At 33.7% G+C, this 23696-nt stretch overlaps 2 protein-coding genes across 4 annotated transcripts in view; both read left to right on the top strand.

The window, feature by feature from the left end:
* LOC127835197 (uncharacterized) overlaps positions 1 to 23630 on the top strand; it is a 48419-nt gene extending 24789 nt beyond the window's left edge. For 2 of the 3 annotated variants that reach the window (XM_052361516.1, XM_052361517.1), the window contains exons 6-8: positions 6408 to 6429; positions 10490 to 10544; positions 18748 to 23630. In XM_052361516.1, the coding sequence (XP_052217476.1) occupies positions 6408 to 6429; positions 10490 to 10544; positions 18748 to 18993 (323 nt within the window). In that variant the 3' untranslated portion in view covers positions 18994 to 23630. Of the gene's footprint in view, positions 1 to 6407; positions 6430 to 10489; positions 10545 to 12827; positions 17045 to 18747 lie in introns of those variants that run through there. The other variant, XM_052361518.1, reaches the window with a different exon arrangement.
* Positions 1 to 23696, top strand: part of LOC127835199 (nectin-3-like protein) — a 237605-nt gene that overhangs the window by 128470 nt on the left and 85439 nt on the right. The gene's annotated exons all lie outside the window — the stretch shown is intronic.

Genomic DNA, 23696 nt, shown 5'->3' with positions numbered 1-23696 from the left:
TCAAGCTTGAATTGGCAAGAGATTCAGTGTCCTTTAACTTGTGCATCTAATCTCCCCCCCCCCCCCCCCCCCCCTGGTTGTACCTATTTATACCATAGGTTTAAACTTGATCTGACACCAACAATTCTTTTTTGGCTTCAGCTTGTTTGCTGCATTTCAAGGTGAAGTTAATTTATTTCAAGAAGTTGTGTTTTTGTCAGGTTTACCTTATCTAGTTAGTCATACATGTGACATGTCTGTTGATGTTGTGATATTATTTATTAGCCCCAGGTTTTAATGCAAATAAGTTGTGCATTACATAAGTTTGAGGTTGATTTAGCCCATATCAAGTAACAGTGCATGTGGATGCATTTTTTCCATGGTTTATTCAGCATAACATTGTGATAATTATCATGACATTGTCCATGTGTGGAAATTACGTTGAACTTTAAGTTAAATTGTGTGCTTTAATTTGCAGCAATTAGTTTAATTAAGCTTAGGATTTGCCTAAAATTGTAACTGAAGCTGAAAAACTGGCTATCACTTAAATTTAGAATCAATTACAGTAACTGCTAACACATTCAACCATAAAAATTATATGAGCATGGCATGCAGTGTCATCTTATGTATAGACATGAGTATCCTCTATCTGTAAACCTTTTGGTTTCTTGGCTTAACAAGATGCAAACAAAATCACAAACAAGTGTGGCCTATTGTTTGTCAGGGAAATAGCTTTACATTTTAGGTGAAGTAATTGTGTGACCATCCGAATTTACTACCAGTATTTGAGCAAAAATTTCTTTCGAGGTAAATATTGGGTTTAAACTGTTGAAACCCAATCTTGCATGAAGACACTGGATTTGTTAAAATGCATGCTGATAGTGAACAAACAAACAAAAGCTTAAAATGTATCCCATAATCTTTTCAAGGCGTTTTGTTAGTCCCCTACCGGTTTCACTGGAGGGGACTTATGGTTTTGTATCCGTCAGTCCGTCACACTTTTCTGGATCCTGCGATAACTCTAAAAGTTCTTAATATTTTTTCATGAAACTTGAAATATGGATAGATGGCAATATGGACATTATGCTCGTCATTTCATTTTGTTCCTACATCAAAAATTGTGGTTGCTATAGCAACAAATAGACTAGAAATACTGCTGAAAATGGTGTTTTTTTCTGGATCCTGCGATAACTCTAAAAGCTCTTAATATTTTTTCATGAAACTTGAAATAAGGATAGATGGCAATATGGACATTATGCACGTCATTTCATTTTGTTCCTACGTCAACAATTGTGGTTGCTATAGCAACAAATAGACTAGAAATTCTGCTGAAAATTGTGTTTTTTTCTGGATCCTGCGATAACTAAAAAAATGTTCTTAATATTTTTTCATGAAACTTGGAATATGGATAGATTGCAATATGGTCATTATGCACGTCATTTCATTCTGCTCTTACGTCAAAAATTGTGGTTGCTATGGCAACAAATAGACTAGAAATACTGCTGAAAATTGTGTTTTTTTCTGGATCCTGCGATAACTCTAAAAGTTCTTAATATTTTTCATGAAACTTGAAGCATGGATAGATGGCAATATGGACATTATGCACGTCATTTCATTTTGTTTCTACGTCTAAAATTCTGGTGGCTATGGCAACAAATAGACTAGAAATACTGCTGAAAATGGTGTTTTTCTGGATCCTGCGATAACTTTAAAAGTTCTTCATATTTTTTCATGAAACTTAGAACATGGATAGATGGCAATATGGACATTATGCACGTCATTTCATTTTGTTCCTACGTCAAAAATTCTGGTTTCTATGGCAACAAATAAAAAAATATTCTGACAATGGTGGAGCCGGTAGGGGACTTTTATTGCTTGGCAATAGTCTTGTTCCCAATAACTTAACATCCCAGTTGTCATTTGAATCAAAGGTTTTTAACATAGCCTTAATTTAGAATAATTTTGACACCCTGGGTACTGGGGCAAACATCTTGACATTGACATTGAAAATTAACAAATAAACAACAACATATTTGTATGCAGGTAAAAATAATACAGTTTAAGTTTAAAATTATCATTTTATGAAGTCTTTTAACACTTTGTATTGAAAATCATTAAGTGATGTAAGCTTGAAGCGCTTGACTTTCAAACCGAGAAATGTGGGTTTGATTCCTACAGACATGTTACTAAATGTGGTGATTGATCATGAAATCATTTCTTGAACAATTCATTGAATGTAACTCTGATTTAAATTGGACAGTTGTTACTTGCATTAGTATGTGTACAAAGTAACTGGTTAAATGGCTTGACCTTGACACATTGAATCGTAAGGTTACAATCATGACTGAATAACTTTAGTGAATTGGTTAGCCCAAAGCTGTGACTTCATATCTGTAACATAGAAAATGGTGAACAAATACATAAATAACATGAACATGTACATCCTTGTTGATACCTCGTAGGTTGAAGAGGCATTAAGTGTAAGAAATCATTGGTCGTGAACATATATGGCAACATCTATAATGTCAAATAAGTGCGTTGTTTCCTGTAATTATTGACACAATAAGTTCCTTGTAGATGTTGAAGATTTGTACTTTTGCTGGTGTGAAAGTGAAAGACCAAAAATAGGTGACTTTGATAATTATCTCAGTTCAAGTTGAACCAAATTGCTTTGAGAAATTTCAATTCTTATTGTAGATGTTGCAGATACATTAAATAGCATCTACAGTGTCCAGTTATAAACAAAATTTATCTGGTTTATTTTCATCCCCTCCTTCCCACTTTTTATGCCCCCAGTAGGGTGGCATATAGCAGTTGAACTGTCAGTCAGTCAGTCAGTCAGTCAGTCAGTCAGTCAGTCAGTCAGTCAGTCAGTCAGTCAGTCAGTCTGTCTGTCTGTCTGTCTGTCTGTCTGTCTGTCTGTCTGTCTGTCTGTCTGTCTGTCTGTCTGTGCGTCCGTCCGTCCGAAAACTTTAACATTTGCCATAACTTTTTCAATATTGAAGATAGCAACTTGATATTTGGCATGCATGTGTATCTCATGGAGCTGCACATTTTGAGTGGTAAAAGGTCAAGGTCATCCTTCAAGGTCAAAGGTCAAATAACAAAATCCAAGAGAAGTAACAAGCTTTCAAGGGATATATTTCTATTTTATATCATTTGGCAGGAACAGATCATTTTCACAAGGGAAGTAATATTTTTAAAGGGATATAATAAAAAAAAAATATTTCAAAGCGGCGCAGTAGGGAGCATTGTGTTTCTGACAAACACATCTCTTGTTTCCTCCTTATTTATAACGAGAGACTGGGTCTGTGAAAACCAATTTTGGGTGACCCAGTATGATGAGGGGGTGGGTTGGTATTTTCATCCTATGACCGAGGTATAACCAGAGTCACACTCCTGTTTTGAATTGACAACAATGGCTTTCCAATCATTACCCAGAAATGCTTTGCTTATGGTTTGGAAGCGGGTTGAATTGTGGAAAGACCAATTAAGCTAAGGTGCACTATATATTAGTGCTGCAACAATACACCGGTATATCGGTATATATCGCAATACGCAATCGGCATATTGTATTGCGATACGATTTTCATCATACCGGTACGAAAATTTTACAAAAATCATTCACATTTCGTCCAGAAAAGCCATCCGAAATAATGATAACAAGGTAAACAAAACAAAGCAGTGTAAATATTTTTTTTCGTAAAATCAGCATTCTGAAAGTGTATTATACGGAGTAGCGTTGTTACATCGGAGCATTCGTTCGATGCTTTTGAACAGATTATCGTTGAATTAATTGCGCACAGCTGTAAATGTTTCGTTCGATTCTGAATTGAGCATTATTAAATTTGTAGTCAGAATTTCGGAAATACGCTTCCAAATTTTAATGCTAATGCGACAATAAAAAATTCTAGCGTCAAATAAAACGTGCTTTATCCTTTGTCTCAATAAAAAGTGCGCGAAAATTATACAGAAATGTAGAACGTCGCATGGAAAGTATGGGTGTATTTTGTGTTGTTTAAAATCGGGAACATCACGCCAGGTGAATTACGCGTGTTCAGTGGAAAAAAACGCCCCGGTTGGACGTTATTTCATCACATCTTTAAATAGTAACGAATGCCAAAATGTATTTGATACTTAAGAAAATTTGCGAATGTTTGTGTTTCTTGTTATTCTTGAGCACATTTATAGTAAATATATACCAGAATTTGCTTTAAAACTGGAATATACGGGATTATCGGGTAATTGGCAAGTTATAATTTTGGTACAAGTTAGCAATATATTGCGATATATTGCAATACGGGTTTTTGAACTGACAATATATTGCAATACGGTTTTTGGCGTATTGTTGCAGCACTACTATATATGAGGTTAATATTTGCTTTGCACTTAAAGATATTACAACATATTTAACCAGGTTTTCCGAAGGAAAAAACTGGTTATTAGATTGGCGAATGCGGGCGGGCTGGCTGGCTGGCTGGCTGGCGGGCTGGCGGAATAAGCTTGTCCGGGCCATAACTATGTCGTTCATTGTCAGATTTTAAAATCATTTGGCACATTTGTTCACCATCATTGGACGGTGTGTCGCGCGAAATAATTACGTCGATATCTCCAAGGTCAAGGTCACACTTTGAGTTCAAAGGTCAAAAATGGCCATAAATGAGCTTGTCCGAGCCATAACTATGTCGTTCATCGTCAGATTTTAAAATCATTTGGCACATTTGTTCACCATCATTGGACGGTGTGTCGCGCGAAATAATTACGTCAATATCTCCAAGGTCAAGGTCACACTTTGAGTTCAAAGGTCAAAAATGGCCATAAATGAGCTTGTCCTGGCCATAACTATGTCATTCATTGTGAGATTTTAAAATCATTTGGCACATTTGTTCACCATCATGGGACGGTGTGTCCCACGAAAGAATCACGTCAATATCTCCAATGTCAAGGTCGCCACGACTAAAAATAGATTTAAAAAAAAAAAAACTTACAAAGGGGGTTAATTTTTTTTCGTCATTTCAAAAGTTCAGTTTGAGTTTTCTCCCTTTATCAGATTTTTTTTTCACAATGAAAACCTGGTTTTGTGACAATTTTGTCCCTTGTTTTTGAAGTGCATTTATGATATTTATGATTGTTCATGAAATGCAAATTCTTTTATATTTTTTCAAGTTTTGCAGGGATTACTCTGCCATTCGCCAAATTAGCCAATGGCTACAGATTGACTTATTTGGCTTAAGTAATTCTATTTGGCTACAACTTTTTCTTCATTGAAACCTAAAAAGAGCCAAAAATTGAAGAATTTTGCTATAGCAAGGCGAATTTGGCTAAAGAAATTTTTGAGCCAGGGAAAGCCCTGGTTTTGCATAGACTAACAAATAATGAATGCTTGTCACATTACAATTGTAACTTGCACTTATAAAATATAGTGACTTCACTGGTTCAACAAAGTTACCTGCTTTGTTGAGCTTGTCCTGTAAGCTTTAGTAAACCATACAACTTTGTGATATTGTGTTTCCCATTTAGCATTACAAATGAAACTGACCACAAACTAAACTGTACCCTAAATGTATTTCATGAACATTGCATGGGTGGTTAATGCAATTAAATTACAGGCATTGGGCTTCTGCCTTTCTTGCTAATAATATTCACAGCTAATGTATTGAGCCTCTATGACTAGTTGCAGTCAGTGTTTAAAGCAACATTGAGGGATTGCAGGAGTAGGGAAGTTTGCTTATAAACTAAAATCATGAAATGATTGAATTGGGGGTAATGATATGGGGTTAAGTATATGGTTTATTGTTAGATCCCTTGTTGTGCTTCAGATTATTATGCTTTAGTAATCTGTATCAACTTAATGATTATGTGGAAAGAAGTCAAATTTCTGATAAATATGGTGATTTTATCGTGTTGCAATTTAGAATATTGATTGTATTTATTATGTTTTGTACTTTTATCCTCTATTATAATAAATTTTAGTCTTATAGCAGTCTGTTTATCAAGCGAAAGCTGTTTGAACACTATACTTTTCTCAGTGTTAATATAATTATTATTATATATTATTATTATAAAATATAATAAAGCAATATATAACATGCACATTTTGATGTATGGTTTCTAATCAATTATTTATAAAAAAAATAAAACCACATTTACAGCTTCATGTGTATGCATGACCTGCCTTTACAAAGAAATACATGGAATAAATGACTATTTAAAACCTTAATGATTATATTAATTGCAAACAAACATCATGTACAAATGGTTTATCTGGTAACAGTTTATATTCTTATGTAATCAATTAAAAATATGTCAAATCATTATGAAATCAATAATTATACTATTATCATATTCTTAAATAATTTACCACGCACTGGTGTACTGAATAAATGTTTTTGTGTGCTCATTCTATAATATTTATTATTTTATTTCAGACACGACTAAGGAAGAGCAGGGGTATGTATTGACTTTTTAATTTTATTACAAAAATCAAAAACATTAAGTTATTTGCACGAATAAGTTGAAAAAAGGTTCTCCCTTAACCCCCCTTTCCCACTTAGATGCAAAGTGAAAATGGCTATGTGCATGTGCAAACATCATAAAACCAGAACAGCCTGCGAGTAACTCGCTACCTGTTCAGGTTCTATTCTGTTTGCTGATTATCAGTATCTAAGGGTTTGAAATGAAGCTTTTTAACTTGAATTTAGTAAGAAAGGTCTTTAATTGAATTTAACTTTCTATGGGACTACAAATGTGTCAAAATACGTGTCTAAGTGATATAGGGTTAACTTGACGATTTAAAATTTTAAAGACTGCAGGTTCGATGCTTGACCAGGCCACATAACTTGTGTGGGGATTGATCATTAAATCCCTTTCCATGGTTATTGTTCCCCCACCTCTGATGGATGTAGGGCAGTTTTCAGTACTCGGGCATTATGTGCCTTAAGTACTTGTAAATCTGCAAATCCAGGAAAAGTGCCAGGTGTTATCTCTATCTGCAGTGATAATGACTGATAAACTATTGGATGAGGCACAAAAACATTTATAAGAGTACACTTGTAAAGGGGTGGGGACATTCAATAGCAGCTGGGAATTTATTGTCTACCTTAGTGGAGATTTTACACAAGTGGAATGTGGGGGCATCCTTGTATTAGCACATATAAATCCAAAGATGGGAAAAAATAATCCAGTCTTGGCTTTTCGATGGACCTGTTTATCCAATAGTACAATTTTTGTAAACATCTGAAGCCAATAGCCCCCCCCCCCCCTCTCCCAAGATTTTTTTTTGTATTAAAATGTCAATTGGACCAATTGTGTCCTAAGTGAGCAAATTTGGTGAGAATTGATCAACCGAATAAGATCTTCGAAACAGATTTGTATTGGCTTGTCTGATTTTAAACAACAAACACATTTTCTTGATAGATATTTTCACAATATAAAATCTGCTCAGAAGGGGCTTTATTCAGCAGCCGTTAGGTTAAGGGAAAAATATTGTTACAAAGGTTTGGGAGAAATATTGCAACAAAGGTTAGGGGAAAAATATTGTTACAAAGGTTTGGGAGAAATATTGCAACAAAGGTTAGGGGAAAAATATTGTTACAAAGGTTTGGGAGAAATATTGCAACAAAGTTTAGGGGGAAAATATTGTTACAAAGGTTTGGGAGAAATATTGCAACAAAGGTTAGGGGAGAAATATTGTAACAAAGGTTTGGGAGAAATATTGCAATAAAGGTTAGGGGTTAAATATTGTTACAAAGGTTTAGGAGAAATATTGCAATAAAGGTTAGGGGAGAAATATTGCAACAAAGGTTTTTGGAGAAATATTGCAACAAAGGTTAGGGGAGAAATATTGCGACAAAGGTTTTTGGAGAAATATTGCAACAAAGGTTAGGGGAGAAATATTTAACAAAGGTTTGGGAGAAGTATTGCAACAAAGGTTAGGGAAGAAATATTGCAACAAAGGTTAGGGGAGAAATATTGCAGTAAAGGTTAAGGGAGAAATATTGCAACAAAGGTTTGGGGAGAAATATTGCAGCAAAGGTTAGGGGAAAAATATTGTAAGTTATGTAACAAAGGTTTGGGAAAAGATTGCAACAAAGGTTAGGGGAGAAATATTGCATCAACGGTTAAGGGAGAAATATTGCAACACAGGTTTGGGGAGAAATATTGCAGCAAAGGTTAAAGGAGAAATATTGCTACAAAGGTTTGTGGGAAATATAATCAATGTACATTTATTTAAACAGTAATAATATTTTCTATTGTCAGCAATTTGAGAAGGCATAATTTTAAAGGTATTTTGTCCAAGGTCTCATTTATTGACTGATTTGGCATGCACTGTGCGGAATGTTATACCACGTAAACAAATATGTGGAGAAAATTGGAGAACAATTAGAAATAATCATTCACTAATTAAAACGTTTATAATGTGTTGATATGGGTTTTATTATATTTTAAAAGTTTTGATTGTAAAATAAATAAGTGACCAAACTTGTTTCTGAAGATATTTCAAATGTAAAGTTTATCAAATTTTGCCAATTATACTCTTATTAGTTCAATCAAGATTATTTTAACAGTCATTAAGCCATGTCTTTTAACACAACAATTTTGTTATACGCCCGTCTATGACGGGACGTATTATGGTATACCCCGCGTCCGTCCGTCCGTCCGTCCGTCTGTTAATGTCGTACGCTACGTCAAATATCCTTTGACAGATTTTCTTCAAATTTTAACACAATCTTAATATTGATAAACCCTGATCCCCTTTCGTTTTTGACGGAATTCTGAATTGTCGTTCCAGAGTTATGGGACTTTGTTCATCAAAATTTCGTGATTTCATTGAATGTCCTACTGTAGCTCAAATATCCTTCGATGGATTTTTTTCAAATTTCAACACAATCTTAATATTAATAAACCCTGATCCCCTTTTGTTTTTGACGGAATTCTGAATTGTCGTTCCAGAGTTATGGGACTTTGTTCGTCAAAATTTCGTGATTTCCATGCTCATGTACTTATAAAATAAACCATGTATTCAAATACAAATAAACTGAAGTAAAAAAATGATTCAAAGGGTTATTTATTACCTTACTACTTCATTGGCGAACGACGGGCGTATCATGCGCTCATGGCGCAGCTTTTATTTTTTATTGAAATAATGGTGTGGATAATAATAATAATGACTTCACATCTTAAATCTCACTCATGTTATCATGCACAAATGATGGGAATTCTATTTATGATTCAACTGTGATTACCCATTTTGGACTTTAACCCTCCACTATTGATGAATCATTAAGGTACATTTACATGTACCACTAAAAATGTCAGTAGATTATATATAAGTCACCACAAGGCAGGAGTGTTTGCAGTGTGTCATGATATCTCATATTACGTGAGTAATGTTTGAGGATTGTAAAACCATAAATAGTTATGTTCTTTATAACAATGTAAACGCATGTATTGCATAATCCTATGGTGAGTTTAGTAGGCAATAAGTTGTCTCCCAAAATTACATGTGCAAGATCTGTTGCATTGTTTACATCAAATTTTGTACATAAAAATGAACACTGTCTATATCTCAGATAAACTACAAGAGTTCAATACGATACTGCATGGGTGTATATATATCAATGAGGAGAATTGCAATACAAACAATAACCCTACACTTAAATATTTGTTTAGGATTATACCATATATAAAGTGATTTTCATCCATTCATTAACAAACTTTATATTTGGCTGGGGGGATATCAATTCAATGAATTTGCTTGTTATCTATCAAATTGACATTATCATGTTAAAAATGTACACTTTCCTATTAATTGGTTAGATGTGCAGGGCAGTGTATCTGTTTTGATTGACATGATAAATTGATAGATGATGCTGTAATTGATTGTGCACTTGCAATAACTGAATAAAGAAACAAGCAATAACAGTTGCCAACATGCAGTCATGCATTTACAATGTTGGTTACAATAATGTATATTGTATAGAAGCAAATGAAGGGGCAGAGACAGTTGTCATATTCAGAGGATGAGGTTATATTGTTTGTCATTTGTACACCAAAAATGACATTTATTTCCTGGTTAAATAGGGCTTACCATACCTTATAAAATTCTTAATCAACTTATATAGAGTCATGTGGGCAAATGTTAAATAAATTGTAGTTTCCTGGTGATATGTTTCCAGTTTTTCTCATGAAACAATCTGGTTGGAAAACAAGGCAATTTTCTACAAATCCAATCATGGCTGCAGTAAAATCAAAATCTGAAAGTCATTATTTCCAACTCTCAGATCGGCTGTACTACATACTGTACAAGTCCAATCCAAACATACCTGAACGTATCAGATACAAAATAAGCACACACATATAACAATTGAAAATAACTGATTAAACATTACTCAATGTGTATGCTTATTGTTGATCAATACCAATTTAAACATTCATTTTACATAGGTAAACATAAAAAAAAGATTTTTTGTGTTCTTTTTTCCACATGCGCCATTTTCATCTGTTTCAGTGCCAGCAACCCCAATCTGGCACCAGAGCCGCAATACGCTCAATCGACCAAAAAGGTAGGTCCTGTGTACTTTTCTCCCTGATTTACGATTACTTTCCACCATGGTTGGTTGTGGCTTGTACGGACATTGATATAGTGTAGTCCTTGATGCTATGTTATTGCTGTAGGAAAACAAAAAAGAAATACAAACTTATAAAGTTGGCTGCAAAAATGTGACAAAGTTTAATTTTAATATGTGAATTCATTTTTTCACATTTGTACATAATTGCCATTTGTGTTGGCCTGTACATGTTTGTATTTTTAATTAAGCTTTTCTTTAAGATTGTGCTAGTCAGTGTCAAAGGTGGTTTCCCATCGATAACGCGGTATATTATAATTTATATGCTTGATAGTCAATCTTGCCAAAATCGTAAGAAAAGTCCTTGCTTTTTGTGTGTAACTTTGTCCAATTTGCAACTATGGTAATACTCCAGGAGGACAGGTATTGATATGTACTGGTAATGGTGAAGTCTTTGTGGTCTTGTTGATGTTAACTGTGTGTTTCATGTGAATTATATTTAAAGTATTTGTTTTGCGTGATATTATGTGACAAAGTATTCTACCTAAATCCAATATAGCCATGACAATTTATGCAGTCTCTTAAATAAACAAATGAGACAGTTACGTACGACCATTACACATATTAGTTGTATAACACTTTTAAGCCTAAGAATATATAGAAATGTCATTGTGCTAGAAAATTTCAGAAATTTTGCAATACAAGTAATAGCAACATTGTGTTGTGTCACTTGTCTTTTGTTTTAAATACATCATAAGAATTTTCTTCCGATTGAACTGATTAGCGAGTCACAAAAAACAACAACATATTTTTAAAAAGGAAGGTGATCAGGATTTACCAACACTGCATGTTTTCATCTAAAAAAATATGTGTCTTGGCAAAGCATTTTAGAAGTTGCTTTGATAAATGATGCTATACCTTAGTCTGGCATGTTCCATTATGTTTGGTTTGTTACTCTTCTCTTGCATGCAATGGCAGAGTTTGGCTATTTCTCAGCATGATATTTCTCACAATTTTAAACATGCTAGTGAAATATGTAAATAGCAATTATTAAAACATGACATTTCTACAAATTTTGTTTTAGCCTTAGGAATGTCTGCAGCTTTTCAATGTTTTCCCTTATTTTCACTCATTTTTTCTCTTGTAACTTCACGATTATTTTCCACTAGCTGTTAGTTGTATTATTGTTGTAAATTGTATTTCTATTGTATATGTTAACACAAGCTGAGAGACAAATGTGTATGTCTTAATGGATGGTGTGGTTAGACATGTGTATGGAAAGGGGACTATCTGAAAAGTATGGCTGGTCTTACAGGGGAGGCAAAATGAATATCACCGCCTTGGTGCAAAAATGTACCATGTGACCGTGAAATAAGAAGGCACATGGTACCTTTTTGCACCATTGGGGCAAATTATAATTGAATTTCTACATCAAGTAATTTGTTGGTGGCTTGTTAATGGTTGGCTGACAAGAAAGTTGCATTTTTGTTATAATTTACATAAAATAAAAGTTTTGTTGAAAATTGAAATGATATACCTTTTTAGCATCCTTCAGGCATGAATCATAGAGTTGTTTGAAATACTCACAAATGAAATTAACCTATTGATTGTTTTAAATTTTATACTGGACCCAAGTCCAGTAACCATAATGTCTTCAAATTTGGTTCCATTTTATGTTTTCATCTGAAGTATGATTGAAGTATTTTTAATGTCTGCTTTTGTAGAGACGCTTACATGCTTTTTCTTGTAAGTGTTTGCCTTAACAGATAAAACATTCATTTTAAAAGCTGTTTTGTAAACATTTGGACAGTGTGGTGTAACCTCTGCAGTTGACCGGTATGTTTTCTCTGTACATTCTTTTTGTTGTAAAAATTGACAAAATGTTTATTCATCCATGTGCAGTAAATGCTTACTTTCCTTTTTTGAAATTGAAATTTCATATTTTTAGCAGCAGACATTTCTAAGCCTTCTAACAATTTTTGTCAAAGATTACTCATAAAAATATTGCTGTGAACCTACTTGTATGTAAACAGAGTTATGCTATGTGTTAGTGCTGTTTCAAAAAACAATATATGCATATATATTTATAAATAGATTGGAGCATGCTTCTTCAAAGATAATATAACAGATCTGCCTATTGCTCAATGCATGTTTTGAAAACAAAATTGTAATCAAGACATGGTGCCAATAACGTTTTTATTATTCAGTAAAAGTATTTTCCAATATCTAAATATAATTTCTTGCTGCTGCTAAAAAGATGCATTTTCATTTTCCTTAAAGCGAAAGTCTGAAGACGAAGGGGACAATAGACCAAAGCCCTTACCTCGAAAAGGCCCCAAGCCTGGTACTGAATTGCATTATGCGGAGCTTGACCTAAATGAGGGGCCACATAAGGCACCGAGGCGGAAAGGTCGCGGTGATACCGTGGAATACGCAGAGGTCGAATTTAAGGAGATTAGCATATAGTTTGGATGGCCGTTTGGGGAGAATATCTTCAACAAATACGTACAGTGCTTGGTGGAGAAAATCTTTTTAATTTTTTAGCTCGGCTGTTTTCGGAGAAAACCCGAGGTATTGTCATAGCCAGCTCGTCGTGTCTGTCGTCGTCTGCTAAAACCTTAACATTTTGTTAAGGTTTTGAACATTGCTTCTTAAATAAAAGTGCTTCCACCTACAACATTGAAACTTCATATGTAGCTGCACCTTGATGAGTTCTACACACTACACCCAATTTTGGGTCACTAGGTCAAAGGTCAAGGTCACTGTGACCTCTAAAAAAAAACAATTATGACAAGCTTTCGCAGCCGAGCGTGGCAACCGTTATGCGGTGCTCTTAGTACTTACCTTTTGTGTTATGCATATGTCATTTACAAGCGATTTCATGGAAGCAAAGCTGCTTGAAATTGGGTAAATGTTTCCTCGAAGGAGCATTCCCCTTAGAGAACTTTTGACATTCAAATTGACATTTACTTCAGAGCTTTTGGCTGGATGAAGTGCTATTGTCTTCCAAATGTTGGACATAAACATAGCTTTATTGCCTTGTGAATTGAGACTTGTATTTGGTTTTGTAATCATGCGAGCCTTTATGCTTAAAATAACCCCTACATTATGTTTTCTGTAAGCCAAAGAAGATTTTCAGGCTTTGACTGTAAATGGACACTAATTTATCATTGTCCTTGAGAACAAAACAGATTAAACAATTTTAATGTATTGAATATTTTTCTTCAGTAGCAGCAGTTAAAACATGATTGTTTAAATACATGTAGAATTGTATTATACTTGTATATATTATAAGAAATTGTAAACAGCAAAAGTGTGTGTGTGTTACTGTAAGTGTGCTGGTCTATTAATTCCATGCTAAGACTACGTCCGTGTGATTGAGTTCTTTCTGAATGAGTATCATACACACCTGCATATTTGGTTTAATATTTTCATGTGTTATGGTTGTTTACTTTGATATTTTATTTGTGTCACTTAAGACTTTATCTTCCATTGTAGTTTGATAACCAGTGAGTTTCTATTTTGTATAGCACAAAGGGCCCTCGTTTTGCCATTTTTGGCCTAAATTCAGCTTCATTCCCCCCTTAAAATAGTATACTTTTATCCCGTATTTCAGCTAAAAATTGCCCCCCCCCCTTTTTACTTTTATACATATGTTACCAGCTGGTATCGTGCTATTAACCATTGATTAAATGTATATTTATATAAATTACATTAAATATAGCAATTTTAAGTGTTGAATAGTTGGTGAAAAGATCTTCTAAAATTCCCTTTTTCACCCAAAACGATGCGAAATTCCCCCCTCTAAGGGCCCGGCCCTAATCCCCCAAAGTATAGTAAGGGCTCTGGGATATTATTTTTGATTGCTATTTGTATAACGTCATGGTCTTGTATCTGAGCCTTGCTCTAGGAAATGGGGTGTCATGCTTGAATGTGCATGTAAGGTGTTCAGTAAACAAAGTTCAGTAACCAGCCATATTTCCCAAAGTACCTTGGATTTACAGCCCTTTCATTACTTAAACTATGGCTATTTTAAATATCTCTTGCCACTTATGACCACCATGAGATGACAGCATATGACCTTACTCCCTACTTCAAAGGTTAAGGTCACACTTAGAGCTCTAAGCTTTGGCTTTAAAACAGCTTTTCTGGGCTATAACTTTGTGTTCTATTTTAAAATGACCTACCTCAAATTACCACCACCACTAGCGTTTGGCGTGTATTGACAGTGTCATAACTTCAAAGGTCAATGTAATATTTAGAAGACAAAAGTTAATTTTTACTGATATTTTCCTACTTATGGACTAATTAAAATGAGCCATTGAATCAATAATGACTAGTTTCTGTTGGGGCCTATATTTCAAGTCATGCGCATGGGGTCAACATAGGGATGGAATGTTTAAATTGAATTTTTTTTTGTATGCTACATAATATTTAAGTCCTCTACAAAGAGAGTTCATATCATTTTTCTGTATGACTATGTGTTCCAAACTGGCTAAGCCCGGATGCACAAAGAAGGGATCTAAGGCCATTTCATGTTGAAAAAAAGAAGCATTCATGTTTTTTTCACTGGCAGTTATGTATTCAGTTATTAATTGTATGAGGCAATGTAACTTTATGACTTAATTGGGTCATATTTTCAGATGAAACAAAGAAACTCATAATCTTAACCCATTTATGCGTAGCGTCTATAAAAAAGGCCTTGGCAAACATTGTTTGCTTCAATGAATTTCTGTAAGAAATATTCTAAATTATATAGAAATAAATATACTAGACATCTCTAATTTTAGAAATAAATTCATCCAATAAAGAAGGATGGAGAGTCCACTAGGCATAATTGGGTTAATTTATCATTGACTCCTGATTCTGTATACACTGTATTTGCCTTAATATGTGTTCTGATTGATGCGCTTTTGTATCATTCATGTAACTGTAAGTGTCAATTATTCTACCATTGTTGAGATGTATGGCTTTGTATGATATACATAGAATTTTCTTTATATTCCATAGACAGTTGCATTTAGTCAGTTTTTATGCCCCCGGTAGGGTGACATATAGCAGTTTAACTGTCCGTCAGTCAGTATGTCAGTCCGTCCATCCGAACACTTTAATGGTCATCCCTTTTTAATATTTAACATAGCAACTTGATATTTGGCATGCATGTGCATCTCATGGAGCTGCACACTTTGAGTGGTGAAAGGTGAAGGTCAAGGTCAAATGTCTAATATATGGCGTCTGTCCGTCCGTCCGAAAACTTTAACATTGGCCATAACTTTTTCACTATTGATGATAGCAACTTGATATTTGGCATGCATGTGTATTATCTGGAGCTGAACATTTTGAGTGATGAAAGGTGAAGGTCAAGGTCAAATGTCAAATATTCCGTCCGACTGAAAACTTCAACATTGGCCATAACTTTGAAGTATATTGAAGATAGCAAGTTGATATTTGGCATGCATGTGTATCTCGTGGAGCTGCACATTTTGAGTGATGAAAGGTTAAGGTCATCCTTCAAGGTCATGGTAAAAGGTCAAATTTTGCAATATTGAAGATAGCAACTAGATATTTAACATGCATGCGTATCTCATGGAGCTGCACATTTTTGAGTAGTGAAAGATCAAGGTCATTCTTCAAGGTCAAAGGTTGAATAGATGGTTTCAAAGCTGCGCAATAGGGGGCATTGTGTTTTCGACAAACACATTTCTTGTTATCAATCTGTTTTTGTACATATTCCATATCTTTATGGATATTCATGACATCTCCATTGTTCAAATCACAAGTAACAAATATCAGAGAATATCAGAATTCATAAAAATCACCAACATTTGTATACACAATAGTGACAGTTCATGATACTAATTCATGTTGACAATATTTAAATATATATTTTCTGCTTTTTTGTCAAATATTATTGTCACACATACTTACAGATTTACAGAATAGTTATTTATATTAAAATAAATGCTCAATGTTGGGTTGTCCAAATATGTATATGATGTCATAAGCAAATTACTACAATATTTTTTTTGACTTTTCCATGTTTACCTTTGATTTGATCCTGTTCTCTTTGAAATACAATATTTCATTGATTTGTTGTCATTATGCAACTAACAAAGGGTGGGTTGTCAAATGGCTACTAAATATTATTCTGACATAAGATGCACTTCAGGTAAATATCTGATGTATTAAACTGTGTGAAAAATTACATAACAATAAGAGTGCATAAAATTGTGGATTATTAAGTTTTTTCTTGAGATTCAATATTTCAGTAATTTGTGAAGGGAAAAACAACAACTATAAAGCATACTGCATTTTTGGTTTAAGATAATTATTGGAGTACTACCTGTAAATGTAAGATGCTCCTGGCTTTCTTTTCATGTGCCTAGACTTGATTTAATCATGCAAAGTTGTGTATTCCATATTACTATGTTTACATTCCTTCTTACAGTTTGATTAATATAGCTTTATTTTGTATATGAAATAAAATATATATTCTTGGTTGTATTGTATTTTTTTCAAAGTAATAGTTTGACATGACATTGTAAACGCCAACTGGCTGAGTCTTATTGTTTTTCTATGTCCCCCACCACTATAGTGGGGGACATATTGTTTTTGCCTTGTCTGTTGTTTGGTTGGTTTGTGTGTTTGTTTGCTCCAACTTTAATATTTTGCCATAACTTTTGCAATATTGAAGATAGCAATTTCATATTTGGCATACATGTGTATCTCTTGGAGCTGCACATTTTGAGTGGTGAAAGGTCAAGGTCATCCTTCAAGGTCAAATATATAGCTTCAAAGCGGCGCAGAAGGGGACATAGTGTTTCTGACAAACACATATCTTGTTTCATAATAAGAATGACTCTCAGATGGTGTTTTTATGACGTATTTAATCATTTGAAGCTATGTATAATTGTCCGCTTTTTCAGTAAAAACTGAACTTTGCTGAAAACATACAAGTTGTATGCTATTTTTCACCCATGGGACAGTTGTTATGTCACATATTTCTTTCTACAGATTTTGGCATGTTCATTTTTTACACGCATAAAACATTATGGGCTGCAGAGTCTGATGTCTTCAAAAACCTACCATGTTGTTACTTTAACTGGTATTTGTTAATTATATACATATTGGAAAAATAGAAATATTTCAATAGGTTAAAAAAAATCCATTTTACTGGATTTATGATCTGACTGGGACTTTGATTGGGAATTGCGTACAAAAAGTTCCCCTAGTGCCAGTTAACCTATTAAATATACTAGACTTGTTTAAAAAAGTGCCCGTTATTTAACTGACTGCCATGGTCATTTGGAATTGCCCTATGCAGCGATTTTCTCCAGAAATGTTCCCAGGGGAGTAGGCACACAGACATGCAAAGCCGTGAAGTCTCTGACATTTATCGACAGCCATCAGATAAAAAATAAGCAGAATGTACAATAATGTTTTGAAGGGCCAGATTAAGCAATAAAACACTTTTTGAAGATTACGTCAAATCTTTTCAACAGCTACTGCAATGCATATATTTAGAAACGTATTTGTTTATTTATGAACAAGGCTATTATTTAACAGAATCAGCATCTTTACACTACATCTTTACACTACATCTTTACACTACCTTACACTACATCTTTACACTACCTTACACTACATCTTTACACTACCTTTTACCTAAAACCCGGCCAAATTACTTAAGTTGGTCAAACACTAAAATGCAGATAATTATGAGGATTTGTGGACTGATTCCAGGCCCTGTCACATAACTCATGTGGGCATTGGGCACAAAACTATTTCTTTGGCCATTCTCCCCATACCCCTTAAATCAAACAGGGCAGTTGTCAGAGGCTTAACCCTTTGCATGCTGGGAAATTAATCGTCTGCTAAAATGTTGTCTGCTGAATTTGTAAAATAAGCATCAGAATAGCAAACAGTTTGGATCCTGATGAGACGCCCTGTTTTGTGGCGTCTCATCTGGATCTATTCTGTTTGCAAAGGCCTTCAAAATTCGGTTCCAGCACTGAAAGAGTTAAGTATGTAAGCACTTTGTACTGTGAAATAAGCGACCCCAGAAAAATGTGAGTGACTTTACTGATTGCTGTGATTTGAATCAATGTTGAAAAATCGAGCTGGGGAGGGGAATCCTACAAATCAACAAACCCAAGTGTGTTATTCCACTTCTTAGTAATTCTAACATTTCTCTTTCAAGGGTCATGAGAACAGAGCGATGGATGAACGGACAGATTCTTCACATCGCTATGCAAACGACTCCTACGATAGGAAAGACAGGCACGACAGGAGCGATAGGAATGGTCAACGTGGGGTTGGTCGCAGGAATCTTGCCCTGGATGATGACGATGAAGATTACCACAGCCGTGACGGCTCCCCAACCATGAACCATTCAACCCATATGGGCATTGACCCAGAACACGGCGGTATCGGCACAGGCGTGTAGAGGTGTTTACTATTATGTATATTGCAGCAACTGTCGACAAAATGTTTCAATATCATGCTATTCATGATGTCATCAAACAAAACATTTTTCACAATGGGGTCTTTGGGTTGAACGTGACAAAATTGTTTTATTCAGCAAAGTAGACAACAGATCTTGTGGGGGCTGGGGGTCAAGGGGTGTGAAAATGGTTCAGTTTAGCAAAGTGAGACCAAAATAGTTCCTTTATCAAAGGCATACTGATCGTGATGCAAGTGAGATGGCGTATTTTGTAGGGCTGCCTCTGTGTGAAAATATGTTTGGCAATGTGACAGTCATTACATATACAAAAGCAGTTAATTGTGTAAAGTATCGCAGGGAACATTTTGTAAAATTATTTCATGACGTTTTTCTTGCATCTATCTTATAATAACAGCACAGTTTAATGTCCATTTACTGCGCACTATTTGAATGTTTGTTTTGTAAACAGAATCGTAGTATGTTTAAGTGTGCTAGTTTCTAAAAAAATTAGTTTGTTTTATATTGTGAAAACAAAAGAAAATGGATGTTTATGATGAGGTTAAATGACAAATGTATGGAACATAGTTCATGGTTTTGCTGTATAATAGACCAAATTGTTGAATACTTATGGGTTATTTTGATGCTAATAATGTTTTGTAAAATTAGATTTAACTGTTATTCTTTTTAAAGGAAAAAATTAAATGGATATAAATCCTGTGCATTCAACTCTGCTGTTGAATCTGCAGCATTGAAAGTAACCTTACCATTCATAGTTACAAAAAGAAAGACAATCCTGATCAGACTGTGATTGTCATGCCCCACACCAAATGACTTCATCTTCTTCACTTAAACAAAGTGAATGCGTTATTAATCTAAATAGATTTTATTTCTATACTTGTTATATGGGCAATTATTTTTGAAAATAAAATTTAAGTACGAAACATTTTTTTTTCAAAGTGGGCGTCTACTTGCATTTCTAACATGTGTACATATCAGTGTTCTTCTATGTGCTATACAGAAGTGTAATTTTGATTCTATATTTTAGCCTTTAAGGTCATGTCAACTACAAAATGAATATAAACAGACATGTTCAAAACGCCTCATTCCTTCATATGAAGTGGCAAGTGGAAATGAAGGATGTTTAAGTTGGTGAAGGAATCATTCAGTATTGGTCATTTTAAGCTTTAAAAGCCCCATGAAATATACAAATGGGTTATGTGCCTCAAAAAACGAGGTCAGGTCAAATTTCAGAGAATCTGTCTTTGTCAATTTACAAACAAACCAAACTTGTATGGCAATGTGAATGAAACTTATTTAGAATGTTTATTTTGAGCCCAAGTTTGGTTATGTGTGTGGAAAAAAGTAGGTCATTAAGTCAAATCTTAGAAAAACCATGTAACTGGTAAAACCATATGAATGACACAATCTTAATGATTAAACATGGTCATGATGTTTACCTTTACTATTCAAAGGCCATGTTTAAATATGGTTCAAGTGTGCTAAAATCCGTGTCACTTTGTCAAATCTTCAACATTTGGTGTATCATGGCCCTCTTGTTTTAAAAGAATGATTGAAATGTTATAAACATTCCCACAGATGCCTGTTTATTCAAGTTTTTATAGATATGAGGATGTAAATAAAATGAAACACATATCAGAATGTATCATTTTTGTAAGAAAAGTCAAAAATATTTGTATGCATATTTTTGTATATAGCATTAACATTTTACTGTTTTATGTTGTTTATAACTGCGCCTATAGTTTAATTTTATACAAATGAGAAACTTGTGTATATCAAATCCATATTCTTATATTATTATTTTTACATTTTAATGGTTGATTTTATGTGATTGTTTTCTGATGTTTTATTAATGAGTAGTTCTTTTGTGATGTTATTGCTTTTAGTATTTGTATTGTATTTTTTAGTTTGGCTGTGTGTGTGTGTGTGTGTGTTTCACATTGATATCACATATTTTGGGCACTATATTGATCTATCCAAATTCGACATTGTTCTACCAGTGTATGGAAAACATTGTTTATTTGTATGAACTTTCTTTGTTTACATTAAAAAAAAAATTAGATTTTAATGTCATGTTCAGAAATTTGGTATAGTTTGTAAATAAAAAAATCAGAAATTGTTTCTTCTTCATTTATCGTGTACTGTGGCAAATCTATGTGTATTGTGGTATACTTTCATTTCAAGGGGTGTTCAATATAAAATTGTGTGATATTTTGAAATTGTAATTTTATGTCTCTTTGTCAGTACTAAACATCACCTAGTGGGTAATTACTAATTAACTGTTACAATTTTTTATGTTTGTGCATCAATATTAATTTAAAGTATAAGCTTCAGAATTAGATGTTGACTGCAAATAAGCAAACATGTATTTCAGTGTTACCCCAATTTAAGATCTAAATATAGTTTAATAATGGCAGATTTGAGGATTTGTTTGTTTACTATCTTGCTTATCATGTTTGCTTTAGCCAGAGACAGTGATCAATAAAGTTTGTTTGTATAGCCCTTGTGTGGTTATCAAATAGTAAACAATGATGCTGATAAAATTTCAAAGGGAAGTAAATCTGCATTTTTACATACAGCATGATCTCAGGATTGCCTTCTCTAAAAAAATGTGCTTATTTTGTTGTACTGACATTTTTTCAACATTCCTGCATTATTATTAAGAAAGTCATATTTTAGTATTTTTCTTTGATAATTGTGAAGGGCAGGGCTTCTAAAAACACATTTGTTTTTCAGAAGTTTTTCTGAAAGTTCAATGAAATCCATATCAAACTGAATAAAGTTAACCTAAAGTGCTAGTATAAGTATGTGATCTTTAGAATGTGACCTTTGTTGTTTTTTTAACATTAGATCAACTCTATTAAATTAGTTAACACTTTTATACCACAGGGGGAAGTTGCGCAAATAATTTTTTTTTTTATACATTTTTTTTTTTTTTGCAACTTCCCCCTGTGTTTTATACTTAGTAGTTATAACATATGTCTTCTTAACACATTAGATCTAATTCTTTAATGGGTACATTTAGCACTTTCATATGTATGGGTAGTTATCATGCTAGTTGGCCTCTAGTGTTTGGTATTTCAAGGTTGAAACAAGATTAAGTGTGCTATTTAAGCCAATTTTTATTTTAATAGAAATTGACCAAATATGCAGTGCATACTTTTTATCTTAAATTGTACAGTTACTAGAACTTTATTTTGGGTTTCTTTGGCAGTTCATCTTCTAAGCCCTTTTACAGTGTCAGTCAATTTATTAGGTTCTTGAGGGAAAATCTATGTTTAAACAGAGAACTTTATCTAGTTTGATTTGTGGGGTATTTGGAACAGAACTTAAATCCGTGGATGTATTGCGTGTTAACGGTCAAAGCTCCAGTAAAGTCATTTATTTTACAAACAATAGAGTATACATTTTGACCTTTTTAATGCGGAGTAACAGTTGTTTAAATTGCATATTGTTATTTTTGAACAGGTATTTAAAACTGTACCTGATAAAATGACATCAGCAAGTATCTAAGGGAAGAAAACAAAACAATTGCCATATAATGTTCTGTCCTTCTATTTTAGTGCACATATTTGTATAGTTATATGAAATCACATATTCTATTTTATATCAATTATATATTGTACATTTCTATAATGCTTTGTATACACCGACATGTAGAGAAGTAACCAAACAATATAAGATGCCTATGTATATCCTCCTAAATACATATTTAATCCACTTGGGATTGTACTTTGGTTCATAACATACACATTACAAATTCGAATACCATACGATAGAATGACAGCGGCGAGCAATCGCTATAATAATAATTATTTGTAATTCATACTGAAAAAGTTGTTCATGTTTAAAATCCCCTTATTCGTTGTAATGAATTATTAAATCTGTGGCATCATATCTTGGTCTGTCGTAGCTTATTATGCACTTATTTTAATAAATATTTCATTTAATTTTTTGTTTACTCTGACACTTTATTCGTCTGTAATGCATTTGTAAGCTATTAGCACCATAGAATATTAACTAGCATTTCATTCAAAAGGCTCATATCACCACCTTTTTGTGATTGTTCATTTCAGTTGGTTTAACTTTTTGATCATTTGAGTCGTGTTCTGAGGAAACTGGGCATAATGCATGTGCATAAAGTGTCATCCCAGATAAGCTTGTGCAGTCTGCACAGGCAAATCAGGGACAACACTTTCCTCCTTAACTGGATTTTCGTTTAGAAGAGACTTCCTTAAAACAAAACATACCAAGCGGAAAGTGTCGTCCCTGATTAGCCTGTGCGGACTGCACAGGCTAATCTGGGATGACACTTTATGCACATACATTAAGCCCTGTTTCCTCAGAACACGACTCATTTTATAATATATAATTCATCCTGATAATATAACATTTCGAATTTTTGGTCCAATATCGGTATAGGTGCACAAGCTTTTTACTGATAATAACATTTTATGTCAGATGAGTGTATATCATGCGTTTCCAGTTATTTTCTTGTGCACATTTTCTGTCTATTTCTCGTCTTTCATTCATCATCAACTGCTCATCTTTGATATATAAAACAAATCCCCATTCCCTCATGATCTGTATATAACCTCTCTATAATAAAAACTCGATGTATAGACATGGTGTTTTTCTTGTTATTTTAATGTTTGTAAGCATAAAACAACATGTAATCACCTACTGGT

The sequence above is a fragment of the Dreissena polymorpha genome, chromosome 6 (assembly GCF_020536995.1).
Source record: "Dreissena polymorpha isolate Duluth1 chromosome 6, UMN_Dpol_1.0, whole genome shotgun sequence".
Classification (NCBI taxonomy): domain Eukaryota; kingdom Metazoa; phylum Mollusca; class Bivalvia; order Myida; family Dreissenidae; genus Dreissena; species Dreissena polymorpha.
Note: the sequence above shows the minus strand (reverse complement) of the source record. Positions and strands in the feature narration are given on the sequence as shown.